Source organism: Triticum aestivum, chromosome 7B (assembly GCF_018294505.1).
Source record: "Triticum aestivum cultivar Chinese Spring chromosome 7B, IWGSC CS RefSeq v2.1, whole genome shotgun sequence".
In the NCBI taxonomy this organism is placed as follows: domain Eukaryota; kingdom Viridiplantae; phylum Streptophyta; class Magnoliopsida; order Poales; family Poaceae; genus Triticum; species Triticum aestivum.
Window position 1 is genome coordinate 695,853,460 of NC_057813.1, and position 18,737 is coordinate 695,872,196.

At 45.8% G+C, this 18,737-nt stretch overlaps 1 protein-coding gene across 1 annotated transcript; it reads right to left on the reverse strand.

Moving 5' to 3' along the window:
* Positions 1-16,442: 16,442 nt before the first annotated feature.
* On the reverse strand, positions 16,443-17,483 carry LOC123156015 (uncharacterized). Its single transcript, XM_044574183.1, has one exon. It carries the CDS (start codon positions 17,393-17,395, stop codon positions 16,589-16,591), a length of 807 nt encoding a protein of 268 aa, XP_044430118.1. The 5' UTR covers positions 17,396-17,483; the 3' UTR covers positions 16,443-16,588.
* Between the last annotated feature and the right edge of the window lie 1,254 nt (positions 17,484-18,737).

The window sequence follows — 18,737 nt, forward strand, 5'->3', positions numbered from 1 at the left end:
CGCTTGGCAGTCACGTGTTGATGATTACTCCCTCGTTCAGTGCGGCATGCTTTACAGCTTAGAACTGGGGCTCCAAAAGCGTTTAGCGACACGGAGCATATGAGATGTTCGAGGAGCTGAAAATGGTTTTCCAAGCTCATGCCCGGGTCGAGAGATATGAAGTCTCCGACAAGTTCTATAGTTGTAAGATGGAGGAAAATAGTTCTGTTAGTGAGCACATACTCAAAATGTCTAGGTTGCACAACCGCCTATCCCAGCTGGACATTAACCTCCCGGACGAGGCGGTCATTGACAGAATCCTTCAGTCGCTCCCACCGAGCTACAAGAGCTTTGTGATGAACTACAATATGCAGAGGATGGTGAAAACTATTCCTGAAGTATTTTCAATGCTGAAGTCAGCTGAGGTAGAAATCAAGAAAGAACATCAAGTGTTGATGGTCAATAAAACCACCAAGTTCAAGAAGGGCAAGGGTAAGAAGAACTTCAAGAAGGACGGCAAAGATGTTGCCGCACCCGGTAAGCCAGTTGCCGGGAAGAAGTCAAGGAATGGACCCAAGCCTGAGACTGAGTTCTTTTATTGCAAAGGGAAGGGTCACTGGAAGCGGAACTGCCCCAAATACTTAGCGGACAAGAAGGCCGGCAACACTAAAGCAGGAGCTGTGGAATAAGCGGAGACTGGCGAAGGACGAGGTGACGATGCGCGTCGGGAATGGTTCCAAGGTCGATGTGATCGCCGTCGGCACGCTACCTCTACATTTACCCACGGGATTAGTTATGAACCTCAATAATTGTTATTTAGTGCCAAGTTTGAGCATGAACATTGTATCTGGATCTCGTTTAGTACGAGATGGCTACTCATTTACATCCGAGAATAATGGTTGTTCTATTTATATGAGAGATATGTTTCATGGTCATGCCCCGATGGTCAATGGTTTATTCTTAATGAATCTCGAACGTAATGTTACACATATTCATAGTGTGAATATCAAAAGATGTAAAGTTGATAACGATAGTCCCACATACTTGTGGCACTGCCGCCTTGGTCACATTGGTGTCAAGCGCATGAAGAAGCTCCATGCTGATGGACTTTTAGAGTCTCTCGATTATGAATCATTTGACACATGCGAACCATGCCTCATGGGCAAAATAACCAAGACTCCGTTCTCTGGAACAATGGAGCGAGCAACCAACTTATTGGAAATCATACATACTGATGTGTGTGGTCCAATGAACGTTGAGGCTCGCGGAGAATATCGTTATGTTCTCACTCTCACTGATGACTTAAGTATATATGGGTATGTCTACTTGATGAAACACAAGTCTGAGACCTTTGAAAAGTTCAAGGAATTTCAGAATGAAGTAGAGAATCAATGTGACCAAAAGATAAAATTCTTACGATCGGATCGTGGAGGAGAATATTTAAGTCACGAATTTGGTACGCACTTAAGGAAGTGTGGAATCGTTTCACAACTCACGCCGCCTGGAACACCTCAGCGTAACGGTGTGTCCGAACGTCATAATCGCACTCTATTAGATATGGTGTGATCTATGATGTCTCTTACCGATTTACCGCTATCATTTTGGGGATACGCTCTAGAGATAGCTACATTCACTTTAAATAGGGCACCATCTAAATCCGTTGAGACGACATCGTATGAATTATGGTTTGGGAAGAAACCTAAGCTGTCGTTTCTAAAACTTTGGGGATGCGATGCTTATGTCAAGAAACTTCAACCTGAAAAGCTCGAACCCAAGTCAGAAAAATGCGTCTTCAGAGGATACTTTAAGGAAACCATTGGGTATACCTTCTACCTTAGATCCAAAGGCAAGATCTTTGTTGCCAAGAACGAATCCTTTCTAGAAAAAGAGTTTCTCTCGAAAGGAGTAAGTGGGAGGAAAGTAGAACTCGATGAAGTACTACCTCTTGAACCGGAAAGTAGTGCAGCTCAGGAGAATGTTCCTGTGGTGCCTACACCGACTGGAGAGGAAATTAATGATGATGATCAAGGTACTTCAGATCAAGTTGCTACTGAACTTCGTAGGTCCACGAGGACATGTTCCACACCAGAGTGGTATGGCAACCCTGTCCTGGAAATCATGTTGTTAGACAACGGTGAACCTTCGAACTATGAAGAAGCGATGGCGGGCCCAGATTCCAACAAATGGCTAGAAGCCATGCAGTCTGAGATAGAATCCATGTATGAAAACAAAGTATGGACTTTGACTGACTTGCCCGATGATCAGCGAGCGATAAAAAACAAATGGATCTTTAAGAAGAAGACGAACGCGGATGGTAATGTCACCATCTATAAAGCTCGACTTGTTGCTAAGGGTTATCGACAAGTTCAAGGGGTTGACTACGATGAGACTTTCTCTCCCGTAGCGAAGCTTAAGTCCGTCTGAATCATGTTAGCAATTGCCGCATACTATGATTATGAGATATGGCAGATGGACGTCAAAACGGCATTCCTTAATGGTTATCTTAAGGAAGAGCTGTATATGATGCAGCCGGAAGGTTTTGTCGATCCCAAGAATGCTAACAAAGTATGCAAGCTCCAGCGATCCATTTATGGGCTGGTGCAAGCATCTCGGAGTTGGAACATTCGCTTTGATGAGATGATCAAAGCGTTTGGGTTTATGCAGACTTATGGAGAAGCCTGCGTTTACAAGAAAGTGAGTGGGAGCTCTGTAGCATTTCTCATATTATATGTAGATGACATACTTTTGATGGGAAATGATATAGAATTCTTGGACAACATTAAGGCCTACTTGAATAAGTGTTTTTCAATGAAGGACCTTGGAGAAGCTACTTACATATTAGGCATCAAGATCTATAGGGATAGATCAAGACGCCTCATAGGTCTTTCACAAAGCACATACCTTGATAAGATTTTGAAGAAGTTCAAAATGGATCAGTCCAAGAAAGGGTTCTTGCCTGTATTGCAAGGTGTGAGATTGAGCTCGGCTCAATGCCCGACCACGGCAGAAGATAAAGAAGAGATGAGTGTCATCCCCTATGCCTCAGCCATAGGATCTATTATGTATGCCATGCTGTGTACCAGACGAGATGTAAACCTTGCCGGAAGTTTGGCAGGTAGGTACCAAAGTAATCCCGGCAAGGAACACTGGACAGCGGTCAAGAATATCCTAAAGTACCTGAAAAGGACAAAGGACATGTTTCTCGTTTATGGAGGTGACGAAGAGCTCGTCGTAAAGGGTTACGTCGACGCTAGCTTCGACACAGATCTGGATGACTCTAAGTCACAAACCGGATACGTGTATATGTTGAATCGTGGAGCAGTAAGCTGGTGCAGTTGCAAACAGAGCGTCGTGGCGGGATCTACATGTGAAGCGGAGTACATGGCAGCCTCGGAGGCAGCGCATGAAGCAATATGGATGAAGGAGTTCATCACCGACCTAGGAGTCATACCCAATGCGTCGGGGCCGATCACTCTCTTTTGTGACAACACTGGAGCTATTGCCCTTGCCAAGGAGCCCAGGTTTCACAAGAAGACCCGGCACATCAAGCGTCGTTTCAACTCCATCCTTGAAAACGTTCAAGATGGAGACGTAGATATTTGCAAAGTACATACGGATCTGAATGTCGCAGATCCGTTGACTAAACCTCTTCCGCGAGCAAAACATGATCAACACCAGAACTCTATGGATGTTCGATTCATCACAATGTAACTAGATTACTGACTCTAGTGCAAGTGGGAGACTGTTGGAAATATGCCCTAGAGGCAATAATAAAAGGATTATTATTATATTTCTTTGTTCATGATTGTTGTCTTTTATTCATGCTATAATTGTATTATCCGGAAATCGTAATACACGTGTGAATACTTAGACCACAACATGTCCCTAGTGAGCCTCTAGTTGACTAGCTCGTTGATCAACAGACAGTCATGGTTTCCTGACTATGGACATTGGATGTCATTGATAATGGGATCACATCATTAGGAGAATGATATGATGGACAAGACCCAATCCTAAGGATAGCACAAGATCGTGTAGTTCGTTTTGCTAGAGCTTTTCCTATGTCAAGTATCTCTTCCTTAGACCATGAGATCGTGTAACTCCCGGATACCGTAAGAGTGCTTTGGGTGTACCAAACGTCACAACATAACTGGGTGACTATAAAGGTGCACTACAGGTATCTCCGAAAGTGTCTGTTGGGTTGACACGGATCGAGACTGGGATTTGTCACTCCGTATTACGGAGAGGTATCACTGGGCCCACTTGGTAGTGCATCATCATAATGAGCTCAAAGTGACCAAGTGTCTGGTCATGGGAACATGCATTACGGTACGAGTAAAGTGACTTGCCAGCAACGAGATTGAACGAGGTATTGGGATACCGACGATCGAATCTCGGGCAAGTAACATACCGTCTGACAAAGGGAATAGTATACGGGGTTGCTTGAATCCTCGACATCGTGGTTCATCCGATGAGATCATCGAGGAGTATGTGGGAGCCAGCATGGGTATCCAGATCCCGCTGTTGGTTATTGACCGGAGAGCCGTCCCGGTCATGTCTGCATGTCTCCCGAACCCGTAGGGTCTACACACTTAAGGTTCAGTGACGCTAGAGTTGTATGAATATGAGTATGCAGCAAACCGAATGTTGTTCGGAGTCCCGGATGAGATCCCGGACGTCACGAGGAGTTCCGGAATGGTCCGGAGGTAAAGCACTATATATAGGAAGTGCTGTTTCGGCCATCGGGAAAGTTTCGGGGTCACCTGGTATTGTACCGGGACCTCCGGAAGGGTCCCGGGGGTCCACCGGGTGGGGCCACCTATCCCGGAGGGCCTCGTGGGCTGAAGTGGGAGGGGAACCAGCCCCTAGTGGGCTGGTGCGCCCCCCTTGCCCCCCTGCGCCTAGGGTTGGAAACCCTAGGGTGGGGGGCGCACCACTTGCCTTGGGGGGCACTCCACCCCCCTGGCCGCCGCCCCCTTGGGAGATTCCCATCTCCAGGGCCGCCGCCCCCCAGGGGGCCTATATAAAGGAGAGGGGGAGGGAGGGCAGCCGCACCCTGAGTCTTGGCGCCTCCCTCCCCCTGCTACACCTCTTCCTCCTCCCGTAGTTGCTTGGCGAAGCCCTGCCGGAGTCCTGCTGCATCCACCACCACGCCATCGTGCTGCTGGATCTTCATCAACCTCTCCTTCCCCCTTGCTGGATCAAGACGGAGGAGACGTCACCCTGACCGTACGTGTGTTGAACGCGGAGGTGCCGTCCGTTTGGCGCTATGATCTCCGGTGATAGGATCACGACGAGAACGACTACCTCAACCCCGTTCTCTTGAACGCTTTCGCACACGATCTACAAGTGGTATGTAGATGCATCTCTCTCTCGTTGCTAGATGAACTCATAGATTGATCTTGGTGAACGTAGGAATTTTTTTATTTTATGCAACGTTCCCCAACACCCCCGACCATGGTGCCCGAGTGAGTGCTTGACCGGCTTCCCGCATGATGCGCCTGCTTGCCGTGCCTCAGTGATGGGCGTGCTAGCTGGGTAACAGTGGGTGCGTGCTTTCCATGGGGCTTGGATTCGTTGCCTTTGCGTGGGTAAGTCCCAGCTACAGTAGCCTGACTTAGCCACTGAAAAGCGCCCGATCGGAAAAGAGTGGCCCAGATCGATCCACTGTGGAGGAGCACTGTTCACCGACGCAACACTTCACTGTTTGATCCTGTAGATGAGGCACTGTAACGCATACTGTAGCATCAATCTATAGCGTTGATTGGGAATCTCACGGCTAGCGGGTGGGCTAAGGTAGCGGGACTGTGTGTGGCTGACTTGGCCATGGCAAGTCAGCGAATCCAGAGCGCTTTCCATGCTTGAGTGTGCGTGATGTGATGTGTGTGTGTTGTGTGCAAAGAGAAAATATATTGAGAGATGGATCTCTTCCGTGTGATCTGTGTGAAGAGAGAAACCCTGATATATTTTTGTGCTTGTGTGTACTGCTCATACTCCCTCCGTTCCAAATTACTTGTCGCACGTATGGATGTATCTAGATATATTTTAGTTCTAGATACATTCATTTCAGCGACGAGTAACTTGGAACGGAGGGAGTACATGTTAGTGCGCTGGTTCATATTAATATGATTTTCTCCGTACAATCTTGTAATATAATTTTGTTGCAACTCCAATGCGTCAACGCATTATGTCCGCGCGCTGCCGTCGACATTACTTTTAACTTCCCGTTCATAATTTTGGTCATAAATACACCAGGGGTAAAATGGACCTTTTATGTTTCATTTAACAGTGTTAGTTGCCAAAACTGATGGAAATGTCATAGAGGGATCAAAGTGAAATTTGAGTGTCAAAATAGGAAGATTTTTTTACTAGGGTCGAAAAAGGAACCAAATTTTAAGGAAGGGCCAAATAAGAAATTCTCTCGAGGAGAAATGCAGTGCGTGTCGGACCATGGCGACTGCGGTGGACGTTGGTCGTGGCTCCGTGTCTGACACGACGAGCATGTAGTCGTGCGCGAGCGACCCCGTTGGCAACACGGCGAACTAGTTGCTAGCCTTGCCGCCGCAGAGAATGTCGGCATGGAGACATAGGACATAGAGAGAGAAATGCAGTGCTCGTGACATGGCAGCGTCAGTGCAGTAGGATGAGAGAGAGGAGGCTGAGATGACCGATATCAGAAACGACTCTAGTGTAGTAGGACGCAGGCAAGGAGGTCAAGAGGAACGCACCGGCGCCGAGAGGGATGAATATGAGGGCTCTGAGGCAGAGCACACTGGAGAAGAAATACAGTGTGCGCACCATGACGACATCAGTGTTGTAGGATCATCGGAGAGAATGCCGAGATGAACGACGGCGACGATGACACCACTGCAGCAAGATGCGAGAGAAACCATGCCAACCTAGAGGTGATTAGGCAGTGTCTTAAATCACACCACACATATGCATACGTACAATCACAAGGAAGATGTAGATCTTCTCGTTTACGATCATCGATACAGAAAACTTGTAACACGAATGCGTGTGGAATTGCGAGATTAGGCTACTGGTCAAAGAAAATTTCGAACGGTCGATCGCGCGCGACGAATTTGACCAAAATAGTTCCAAATGTGAACACAAATTATTATTTACGGTTGAGGAAACTATGAACCGATCACAAAAATTGAACCTTAACATCGATGTGCATCTCGAATCGAAGCATCATTCTGTAGATTAGAAGGAAGAAGGAAGAAAGGAAATTAGGGAGGAGCATAGTGGAGGTAGAAGATAGCACGTACACACTGTGTACTAGCTCGCATCCCTCTAGCCTCCTCCCGTGCAACGGGCTCACCCATGTGCGCTCGTTGTTGCTCAGCTCAGCCTGGCTCGATGTAAACTGCCGACCTGAGCGTTCCTAGCGAGACAAACTCAGAGGTGCTTTGAGTTTCGTGCTATGCACGCCCAACACTGAACACATGGAATCAAACAGCCCACTTCCCCGCGCGGGCCTGGTTGAGCCTAATGTAGGCAACCAAACACGCTCCTAGTCTCTGAGAAGATCGCTGAGACTGGTAGCCACTCCACCCACTTCTCATTAGTTGGTAGTTGTAGGGACACGACCTACTTGAGGCGACCAGAGCCAGTCTCTTCCGTTTTTCTACTATTTTTGGTTTTCTTTTCTTCTTCTTCGGTTTTTATTTGGTTTTCTTTTTTCTTCTCCATTTTTGTTTTTTCTTAAGTTTGTTTTCGTTTTCACTCTACATTTTTGTATATGTCAAAAACATATTTTTAATAAGTGATCAACATTTTGCGTATACACGTTGAACATTGTTCGAACATTTATTCAATATTTTTCAAATACTTATTCAACATTTTTTCAAGTACTCGTTCAACATTTTCAATACTTATTCAATATTTTCAAATACATGTTCAACGTTTTAATACTTATTCAACATTTCTCAAATTCATGCTCAACTTTTTTCAAATACTCGATCAATATTTTTAATAATTATACAACATTTTCAAATAATTGTTCAATATTTTTAATACTTATTCAGCATTTACAAGTGGAACATTTTTTAAATACTCGTTCAACATTTTAAAGTACTCATTCAACTTTTCAAATACTTGTTCAATATTTTTAATACTTATTCAACACTTTCAAATATTTGTTCAACATTTTTCAAATACTTGTTCAACGTTTTTTAATACTTCTTCAACAATTTTGAAATAATTCTTCAACATTGAAGAGTGTATTTTGTATATATATTTAGAATATTTGAAAGTACAAAGAAAAAAAAGAAAAAACGAGAGCATCAAACAGGAAAAAAAAACAGGCTGTGGCCTCCCGGCTGGGCCGGCCCATCTGGGGGTCACCCTGACGCGAGGAATCCCCCTGTGCTCGCTTAAAGCGAGAAATAGGGGTTTTCCTGGTTCGCTGCTGACCAGTCCACCATCGAAACATTGACCGTTGAATTTTTGGGAAAATATGTTAAAAAATCAGGATTTATTAAAAGAACACAGATTCAAAAAAAAATTACACGGGTTCAAAGAAGTTAACAAAGTTAAAGAAGTCCATAAGTCCAAAAAAGTGTGGATTTGAAAAAAGCTCATGAACTCAAAAAAGTTCTAGGTTTCAAAAAAAGTTCACGGGTCCAAAAAAAGTTCACGGAAAGGATTTGAAAAAAGTTCAAGAATTCAAAATAAGTTCCGGATATAGGAAAAGTTCATTGATTTTGAAAAAGTTTGCGGACGGTGCAAAAAGCATTCATGGATTTGGAAAAAGTTGATCAACTATAAAAAAACATAGTTGCTGAATTGGTAAAAAGTTCACATGTTTTGACAATAAAGTTGGTAATTTTGGAAAAGGTTCTGGATTTGAATATATTGATGCATTTGGAAAAATTTTGTGGATTCAGAAAAAGTTCACGTGTTCTACAAAAAGGTTCACGAAGTTTGAACATAGGTTTCAAATTTGAAAAAAGTTCACGTATTTATCAAAAAAGTACAAAGGAAATAAAAATAAAAAGAAAAAAAACAAATAAAACCTTCTAGAAACCCATAAAATGAGAAGTTGACCCAAAGAAAAATAAAGGTGCACATATCAGCCTTTTGTTGCTTTGTCAATATTCATTCAAGAGAATATGGTAAAACGATTTTGTGGGAAATACCATAAATAGAAAATCAGAATGCATCACGTGTGGACACCACTTTACAACAACAAGCTACAAAATATCTATTCCCTCCGATTCATATTACTTGTCTCTCAAGCGGATGTATTTCTAGATAAGTAATATGGATCGGAGGGAGTACCTATTTCCTATAACCACCCATGAGAATCTCTCTCCCTTCTCATTATTTTCGAAACTGGTAGGGGAGAGAATTGTGTCCCCACCGCCGGACAACTCTAGCTTTATCGTCTCGGATAGCCAGATGGCATCTCGACAACCAAACATGTGGTGATGCCCGTGTCGACATTGTTGCGTCCTCCGTGCTTAGATCCCGATCCGACTGTCCTAATGGCAGGACACTGAGTTGGATTCGACCACGAGATACATTGAGAATCAGGAACTGTGGGATACAAGAGGAGCAAAATGAAGGGGGGGGGGGGAAGGATAGTGTTTTACTATGTTTTATGTTCGGTGGGGAAGGCGACCCTGTTCTCTCGGTTACATAGGCCACGACATGTAGTTTGGACACAACCAGCAACACAGACCCACACTCCTCTAAAAGGACTGAGCTTTACCTTGAGATTCCCTTCCACGTATTGTCGGTGTCGGCTGAACCTTAGGCGTGGCCAATTTGTAGTCCAAACCATAGAGGTCCTGGATGAAAAGGCTAAGGGTCTGTTTGGATGTAGATATTTGCAGTTCTGAATTTCAAATGCATGTGAAATGGATGTGGGTGGTAAAAACTAGAAATTAAAACATTGGAAACATGAATGAAATGTATGTGAATTCTGTATTTTTGAAACTGCACTAAAATGAAATACATGGGAATACACAAAAAGCAATTAGATGAAAATATACAATGCATATCTCAAAGCCATATAATATGACAGATGCCTTACCGGCACATAGCGTCCAAGTTCAACCCACCTCTTTTGCTTCCTCTTCCTTTCCTCCCGCGTAAACTCTTCCACCAGTCTTCCATGGCACACAATTTTCACAAGTGGTTCCAGATTTCACAGGTCCATGTCTTCTATTTGATACATTAGGCAAACTACAATATTCAGTTTCAAGTATCACTTACTTAGGGCATGTTCACTAGCATTCCATCACTGGCTCTGTTGTCACTACCTCTAGCACATCCTCATGCTGCCCTCCCCGTGCTCGTCCTTGCTTCACTCTGAAGTCAAATGCCTAGCCATCATATATCAACGAGAGAGTAAATATCCATATCAGCTGAAATGCGATAATTTATATTTTGCATATTCACACTTGCTAGTACTAAGCCCACGCAATGTCCATTCCTTCTTTACCGGGTATCTCTCTTATTGCACATTATAGCCACATACCTCAATCCTCTACACAACTTTGGTTCCTTCTTTACTAGGTCTGTCATTGCTAGATTATAGCCACACCCCACACTAGTATTTGTTCGTTGTCTATTTAGTGAGGTGGTTCTATTTAATTATTAAGGAAGCTTTTTTGGTAGAAGTGAAAGTTGGCCCAATGCCCCAATAGGTAGAATCGTAGACGTGACCCAGAAAAAAAGGATGAACGGATGAATCTTTTTCCGAAGAAACTGATATTAGAGATTTAGAAAGGTTCCTGTACGGCGGATCATGTTCCCGCATATGTCAGGAATAGGGACCAAATGCCTAACCTCCGTGTACCACGTCTTCTATATGGGCCAGCCCATTCCAGGTTTTCCCCACTCAATTTTATTCCCCTTGTTTTTTCTTTTTTCTTTTATTTTTAAATTTCTTTTATGTTTTTACTTTCCTTTTTTTCAAATTCACAATATTTTCAAAAATTCGCATTTTTTTGGAAATCATGAATAATTTTCAAATTCTTGAATATTTTGAAAAGTTGTGAACAATTTTTAAAATTCGTCAACATTTTTTTCAAACTCGTGAATATTTAAAAGTAATGAACATTATTTCATATTGAGAAACATTTTCTGAAATTCATGAACATTTCTTAAACTTTCATACATTTTTTGAACTTTGTGAACATTTTCTCACAAACAGTTTTAGAACTTCATGAACATTTTTTGAAAGTCATAAATATTTACTAATTTGTGAACCTTTTTGACATTTATGAACATTTTTCGTATTCACAAATATGTCTGAATTAAAAATTATTTTTGAATACATGAAGATTTTTAAAAATTCATGATTGTTTTCAAATTATTCTCTTAATCGCGAACACTTTTTGATTTACGGAAAACAAAAAAACTCGAATTTGCATCCAAATTCTTGAACATTTTCAAAAATTCAGAACTTCTTTGAAACCTTGAACTTTATTTAAAGAAAAATAATAATTGGAAATAGGGGTGCTGACGGAGTTATACCTAAGGGGTAGGCCCAAGTGCACATATGGCCCAACCTAAGATCCAAGTCAATCAAGAATACGGTCCAGTAAGCCAATGTAACAGATATCCGAGCGGATACCCGAGAGGTCCGGATGAGACAATCAGTAACCAGGAAGACGAGAGCAGTCGGACCGCCTTCAGTTGGATGCATCCTAGGATATCATGCCCCTCACGATGTCTTTCTCACCTTCATTGTTAAGGTTGTATAATCTACCTAAATACGATAGTTATAAGCAGTAGTAGTCATGAACTGTCGATCATGCATACGGCCTTCAGTATCATTTATATAACCCCGTTAAGGTATCCCCTCCTAGCCCACTCTATATGAGCCGGGAGTAGGGGGCAAAAAAAAACTATATAATACATATAACAGTGGGTCATGCATACAACCATTAATAAATTATATGTGTCAACTATATATTATATTGTCCGCAAAAAACTATATAATAATATATCACTATACGAGCATCTTACTACTACTATAAAATTAAGATTGGTGTCATTCTTCCATACCGCATTTGTACAATACTAAGTGGCGATGAACCTTAGGACCACACTCTAATGGGGCAAGGCGCCTCAAGTACTTTGTCAGTGGTAGTTCTCCATACTCAATAGTCCTATGCACACATCGGAGCCGATAAAGTGGATATCCAATGCTTTGGGCAGCAATGCCTTTACAAGACTGGAGACAAAATAAGGATCTTTAGGTTGTAGGTGAAACACCGAAATAATACCAAGTAGTCTCTACGTACCTCCATGCCAATGCTAGGATAGACGATATTGGGATGTGTACCATGTCGACTATTTCATACTCATCCTTGTCAATAAATGATGAAGGTTTATCACGCACAAGGGAAGTGCATCTACAAGCAGAAAATTGGTATTAAAAAATTATGGCCCACTATATGAATTGAGAGGCTTATTAAAAATGTAATTACATAGTAAATAGTTTACTGTAGTAATGTATACAGTTCAAGGGCGGACATGGTCTCGAATGCTGGTTGTGCATACATTGTCAGCATAAGAATTAATACCATCGGCCATCTACATCAGACAAGAATTTTAAGATTTGGTGATGGATTTACAATTTTGAAATAAAGTATATAATGTGGCAATTGGCACTAACCTGGTTGAGCATCGCGATAGAGATGGAGCAAACACTCAGTTGTGATATATCCGGCCTTTAAGCATTTTCAGTTTTTCATCTGCAACAAATGATATAAATAATGTGTACTTTGCAGTTAAATATGTTCTCACATTTCTATTGTTGATGAACTAATGATCAAGAGGCTCAAGAGCATATGTTGATAGTGGTATATGTAGGCTCCAAGCAACATAATAACCATTATAACACAGAACATTACACATAGTAACAAATCCATGCTCTGATAAAAACAATATCTCCAGAAGCACACCTAGTAAATACCTAATGACGTGAGCGTCTGAATGGCGGCAAGGATTCACCCTGTGCGTTTGGTTTATTCGGTTTACATGGTTTGGTTTATACATTTTTCAGTTTGTACGGTATTAATACTTCGGTAAATACAGTATGAAACTAAAACACGGTTTGGTTTCGGTATATACCAAATTATTTCGGTATGGTTTCAGTATAAACCATAAAAACCAAAGTTGACGCGAATTTGACAATGATGAATAATAATTTGCAAATTTATGACTCAAAACACATACTATTTTACACAAATAGTATATAACTATATATATAAGTACATATGCGTGCATTAATTCATTTGTTGATGGTTATGGACGTGCTTAGCATTTTAAAAAGAGAAAAATGACTATGTTACAAGAAAAATTTACGTGCTTAGTTGTGAATTTTTTTTCGAAATGGAGGCAAAAGATTTGCCTCATCGATTAATTAAGGAGAAGAAAATTGTCCAGTTAATTAACGGAAAACCAGACAAAAACCGATACAGACCAACTACACGTGGACTACTCACACAACATGCAACCCAAACACACATAATCGCCTGACAACCATACCCAACACCTAATGTCCACCATCCCCCACACTGCTCGGCCGAAGACCACATGCACCACCAAATCCACGAAGACAAGTCAGACCATAAGGACAACCCAAGAGACTAATAACCATCCTTCAAGCAGCTGCGGGCGCCTTTCCTGTGGCATCACTTTTCTTTCCTTTGCTCCTGAGAGCCTCCTCCACTATCGCCTTGCCAGATCCAGGGCTCACCCTCTCTAAATTTTTGAGCAAGCTGCGAAGCTCTATCTCGAATAGAATCTCATTGACCTTGTCACGCATAGAAACCTGCCCAACGGTCACCTGCGGGCGGGTGACTGCAACATTGGATCCTCCACGCTCCACAGAGGCGAGAGGCTGGTTGGGCTTCGAAGGGTCAGGCGCGAACATACCAACCGCCTCAACATCATCAGTCATAGGTACCACTGACACGATGGACTCAGACGTCTCTAGTTGCTCACATGATATAGCCTCAGAGTTAGGTGCCAACACACCTGTCGCATCAACCTTGCCACTCAAAGACACCACATGTCCAATGTTCATAGATGAGGCAGTGATAGAACCAACCAAGTCTTCACTATCTGCAAAGGCGGGCGGCTGACGGGACTCTGGCGAAGGAAGTGAGGGTGTCATGGCCACCGCCAAGGACTCCAAAGCGCTCAGCTGCATCGGTAACACAATAGATGTTTCCCCACAAAACTCCTGTAACTCAGGCATAATCTGCAGAATTGGAGTTACGACCTCGCTGATAACCGCACTCCCATGAACAATCTGTGTCACATCCAGAGCACGAGGAGAAAATTCTCCAAAGAAACATTTAGCATCCTCATCAACGGAAACAACCTGGAGCTCAGGCAGCAAAGGCACAACCGACGCAACCTCAAGCTTGGCAAGAGCGTCGCGAAGCTCTATGCGGAGTAGCTCAACCTCCTGAAGGAGCTCCGTGCGCAGCAGGGCAAGCTGTGACTCCAAAGCAAAGACCAAAGATGGGTTTACACTGGAATCCTTGCAACACCCATATTGGGACCCCGGTGGCACCGACACACACAGCGACGAGTGACCTACAAGCTCAGCCCAACTCCTAGTCAGCGGAGGACAAGGCTGGACGGGCGGGGAGCGGCTCCGCTGGCGAGGAGCGCAAGCGACCGGAGAGCCACCGCAGGTGACCGGAGAGCGAGCACGACAGAACCTCTCCCGATGACCAGCGCGATGACAACGAATGCATCTGAATGGCTCACAACATGCACTGACTTGGTGGCCACGCTCGAGGCAACGAAAGCACCTTCCTCGAGCCCAACGCTTGAAGGCGAGGCTATGCTCGAGACCTTCCCTCGACGGCTCAGGGTGAGCGTGCCGGTCGGACGGCGCCCCCGACCCACATGCTCCCAGTCCGCCCCGCCTACAAGAGCGGCGGCAGCAGCAGAGAGGTCGTTGCATGCCGACGCTGAAGACGGACCAAGCAGAGGAGAGCCCAACTTCTCTGGTGTCTTCTCGTCGTTGCACCCATCATCAGTTCTTTGAGCCTCGCCAGAATCAGCGCCTACGGGGGCGGTCAATGCTGCCGCACAGGAGGCCGGCATGGTCGTCTTCACCCCAACGCAGGCGTCGTGGAGGGTACTGGAAGCATCGAGCAGCAGGTCCGACGGGGCCGACGCCGCGCCACAAACTATCTTCTCCCGATCTGGAACAGGCGCCGGGTGCAGAGGAAGACTGGCAGCTACTGGAGGGATGACGGGCAGCGGCTCCGTAGCGGCCGTCATCACGGAACTTGGCAGGTGGCGAGCGCGACCTCCAATGTCCGGGTCGGCCCTGCGGGAGGCCAAGGCAGCCGAAGCCAGCACAGCGGCGGCGAAAGCCGGGGAGGTGGACTGCGGAGTCGAAGCAGCCGCGGGGAGCGACCCGAACGTGGGCGCAGCTGGCTTGCTTGGGGGCATCGCTGTACCAGCCTTGAGCACGCTACATCCCTTGGCAGAGCAGGCCAGCGTCGTCGGCGGCGACGGCGGATCCCGATCCAGATCGGAACGAGGAGAGGATGGGGGCGGCAACGGGAGAATGCACGGCACGAGGCCCGCGGGCAGCTCGGCAGGAGGCGGCGACAGCATGCTGGCCGGGACACAGCACAGCGGTGGGGTGGCCGACGGGGCCGGAGTGGCCGCCGCCGTTGCGTGATGGTGGTCAACGGCCTAGGGCTGCGCCATGGAGGGCACTAGCGACGGGGTGCGTGCATAATTTGACTCATGTACAAGAAAAATGACAACTTGTATGGTTGTTCATCTCAAGATTTTTTTTATATTTTTTACTTCGGTTTATTCGGTTAACCGTTTGGTTTTTCGGTATATACCATAAAAACCAAAGTTCAAATCGATATGAAAAGTTCATACCATATCGAAACCATAAACCATAAAAACCATAAAATTTGTTCGGATCGGTTTATTTTCGGTATGGTTTTTGGTTCGGTTTTCAAATGCACAGCCCGAGCAAGGATATCCCGGAGCACGGCTATTTTAACCAAACCGATCCACCTGCAATTTTTATGAACAGAACAAAGAAACAGTTGACCGTGCAAATATGTGAGTTGATGTTAATTACTCCCTCCGTCCCAAAATATAAGAACATTTGTAATATTACACTAGTGTTAAAAACATTCTTATATTATGGGACGGAGGGAGTAGATAAATAAATTTGTTTCACTGAACGAGTTGTTCTCCAACCTAGCAATCTGAGATACCTGGACAAAGTAAATGAATTAAACTAGAGAAAATGCGTCCATGCCCAAAGCTGATTAAAAAAACACAACATAAATATTACCAATGGTATTGTTGAAGTAGCACGGCAAGGTACATGAACAATAGTTTGGATTAATATATGTCATCCTCTCCGTGGAAAAGGACACAAGCCTGGCGTCCTTACTTTTCATGCCAATTGCAGCAAACAAACCCATTGCCTTCTCATCGCTTAGACATGATGTAAAGACTGCCATCATCTATGCCAAGGGTAGGAGCAGAGGACACAAAACTACTCAAGGAAAGTCTCTCCTCATCATTATCCCACAACCTTTCTGACAACAAATCCCAGCTTTGATCGGTTAAAAGGACATCAGCACTGTCTACAGTAAAGCATGTATTCCAGTAAAGCACTGTCTACACCGAGAGCCCTCTCCATAACCGTTGCCTTCCAACCATAGTCTATATCCTCGTCATCTGCATCGTCGTAATACTCTAACTCAACAAACCTGAGTGTGTTGCCAACGCATATCACGTCCCTATACGACCTAGCAGAAGCAGACCATGTTCCCAAGGGCCGCGCGTTCGTGGGCATCCGGCCAGGGAGGCTCAAGAAACGCACCACCGGGTCCTCGTCGAGCATGTTGCAAACAAGTATACCACGCCAAAGATCGACCCACCCGATTGAATCCCCTCCCACTGTGATCACCTTGTTGGTCGTATGGCCACAGACATGACCCAGGTCAGTGGCGCTGGTGCGATCAAACGGGATCACCTTGGTGCTCCATGTCCTGGTGTGGGACGAGTAGCGGAAGAGCTCGTAATTAGGGTTCAAAACGCCACCGATGTAGTGATTCGGCACCATGGCGGCCACGACGTAGCCCTCAGCGTGGCTGATGATGCCGACCTCGTGGGTGGGGTGGAATCTGTCCAGAGGTGGGTTAGGGAGTGCCTCGAGCGACGGCGGGCCCCCTCGGCCGGCCCTGTACACGAAATAGCGCCCCGGCCAGAATTTGGCCATTGTGATCTCTAGCAGAACGGCTTCGCCGTCGGTGCTGACGACGTCTGCACCGTACGAGAGGCCGTTGTCCCCGATGTGGACGATGAAGCCAGAGACCTGCGGGGGAGTGGTGAGCAGGAAGGAGACCTCCACCTCCACCAGCAGTTCCTCCTCCACCATCGCCTCGCGTCTGATGTCCACGAACGTTCTCGCCGTGGTTGCCAAGGACGCGGAGCACTGCGCCGTTGACAGTTTCTCCTAGTTGTGGTTAGCCCCGTGCATGGATCGCGGGGCGAGGGTTTTTTCTGTTCGAATTTTTGTTTGGGTCGGCTATTTTGGATGTGCGTAAGAGCATCTTCAACAGACCCGCGCACGGTAAACTGGCATTATAGCGTGTGCGGCAAGTTTTCGCGCGCTCCAGCGAAGGCGGGAAACTAGCGCGTGCGGGAAGCGGTTGCGCACGTGCGGAAGATAGCGACAGCTCACGCGGTAGATTTGGCGAGCCGCTTTGCGCGCGCCTATAAAATGCGGCGCTCGCTACGCGCTCCACCACACTGTCACACACCCATTTTCCCGCCTCCTCGTCGCTTCAACCGCTTTCTTGCCGCTTCCAGCGCCCCACCACCACCGCACCATCATGCCGCCACGCCGCCGGGGATTTTCAGGCTACCGCGGCGGCCGCGAGCGCCCCAATGACTGGTACTACGCCGAGATCCGGTCCGGCGACGTCCGGCTCGGCCTTGGCACGTTCCGAACCGCGCACGAGGCCGCCCGCGCGTACGACGCGTCAGCGTGGCGCCTAGAGAGGCCTTCGTCGCAGATGGACTTCCATGACGTCTACACGCGCGAACAGGCGCGTGCCGTCGCCCCTCCGCCTCGTCTTATCACGGACCAGGACCGTGCGGACCACCTTCGACAACAGCACCACCTCCTCATCGCCGAGGAGGACAAGCGACCACGGCGGAGTGGCGCCGGCGCCACCCAGAGGACGTCACCGCCGAGAACGCCTTCCGGGCGGAGAGGACGGCAAGGCGCCGCGCGGAGCGTGCCAACAGATGTCGGCGCAAGGCACTGGCCATATCGCAGTGCGATATCGTTAAGGTAGGCGGGACGTCGATCTTCTCCCCTGACGATGACCGTTGGGATGACAATGGGCTTGATACCTCGGACAACACCACCAAGGATGATAATGATGATGATGATGAGGACGACTAGGAGTAGGTTTTAGTAGCACCGTAGTTTTATCAAGTTGCACCGTAGTTTTTTTATCTAGTTGCACTGTAGTTCTATCTATCTATGCTATGAACTATGTAAAATATCTTTGTATCGTTTTTTATCTATGATATGAACTATGCATAGTTTTAAATAGCCGGCTATAGCTCCGCTATAGCCCGCTATAGTCTTTTCAGCAGGGTGCCGCTTAATGGTCGCCTTCACAAATAGCCCGCTATAACTCCGCTTTAGCCCGCTATACCTCCGCTATAGCTGATTTGGAGGTCCGCCGCTATTTTCCACAGCCCGC

What these genes read in the sequence shown, in the direction of transcription:
- LOC123156015 (XM_044574183.1), bottom strand. Translation starts at nt 17,395, where the DNA reads ATGGTGGAGGAGGAACTGCTGGTGGAGGTGGAGGTCTCCTTCCTGCTC.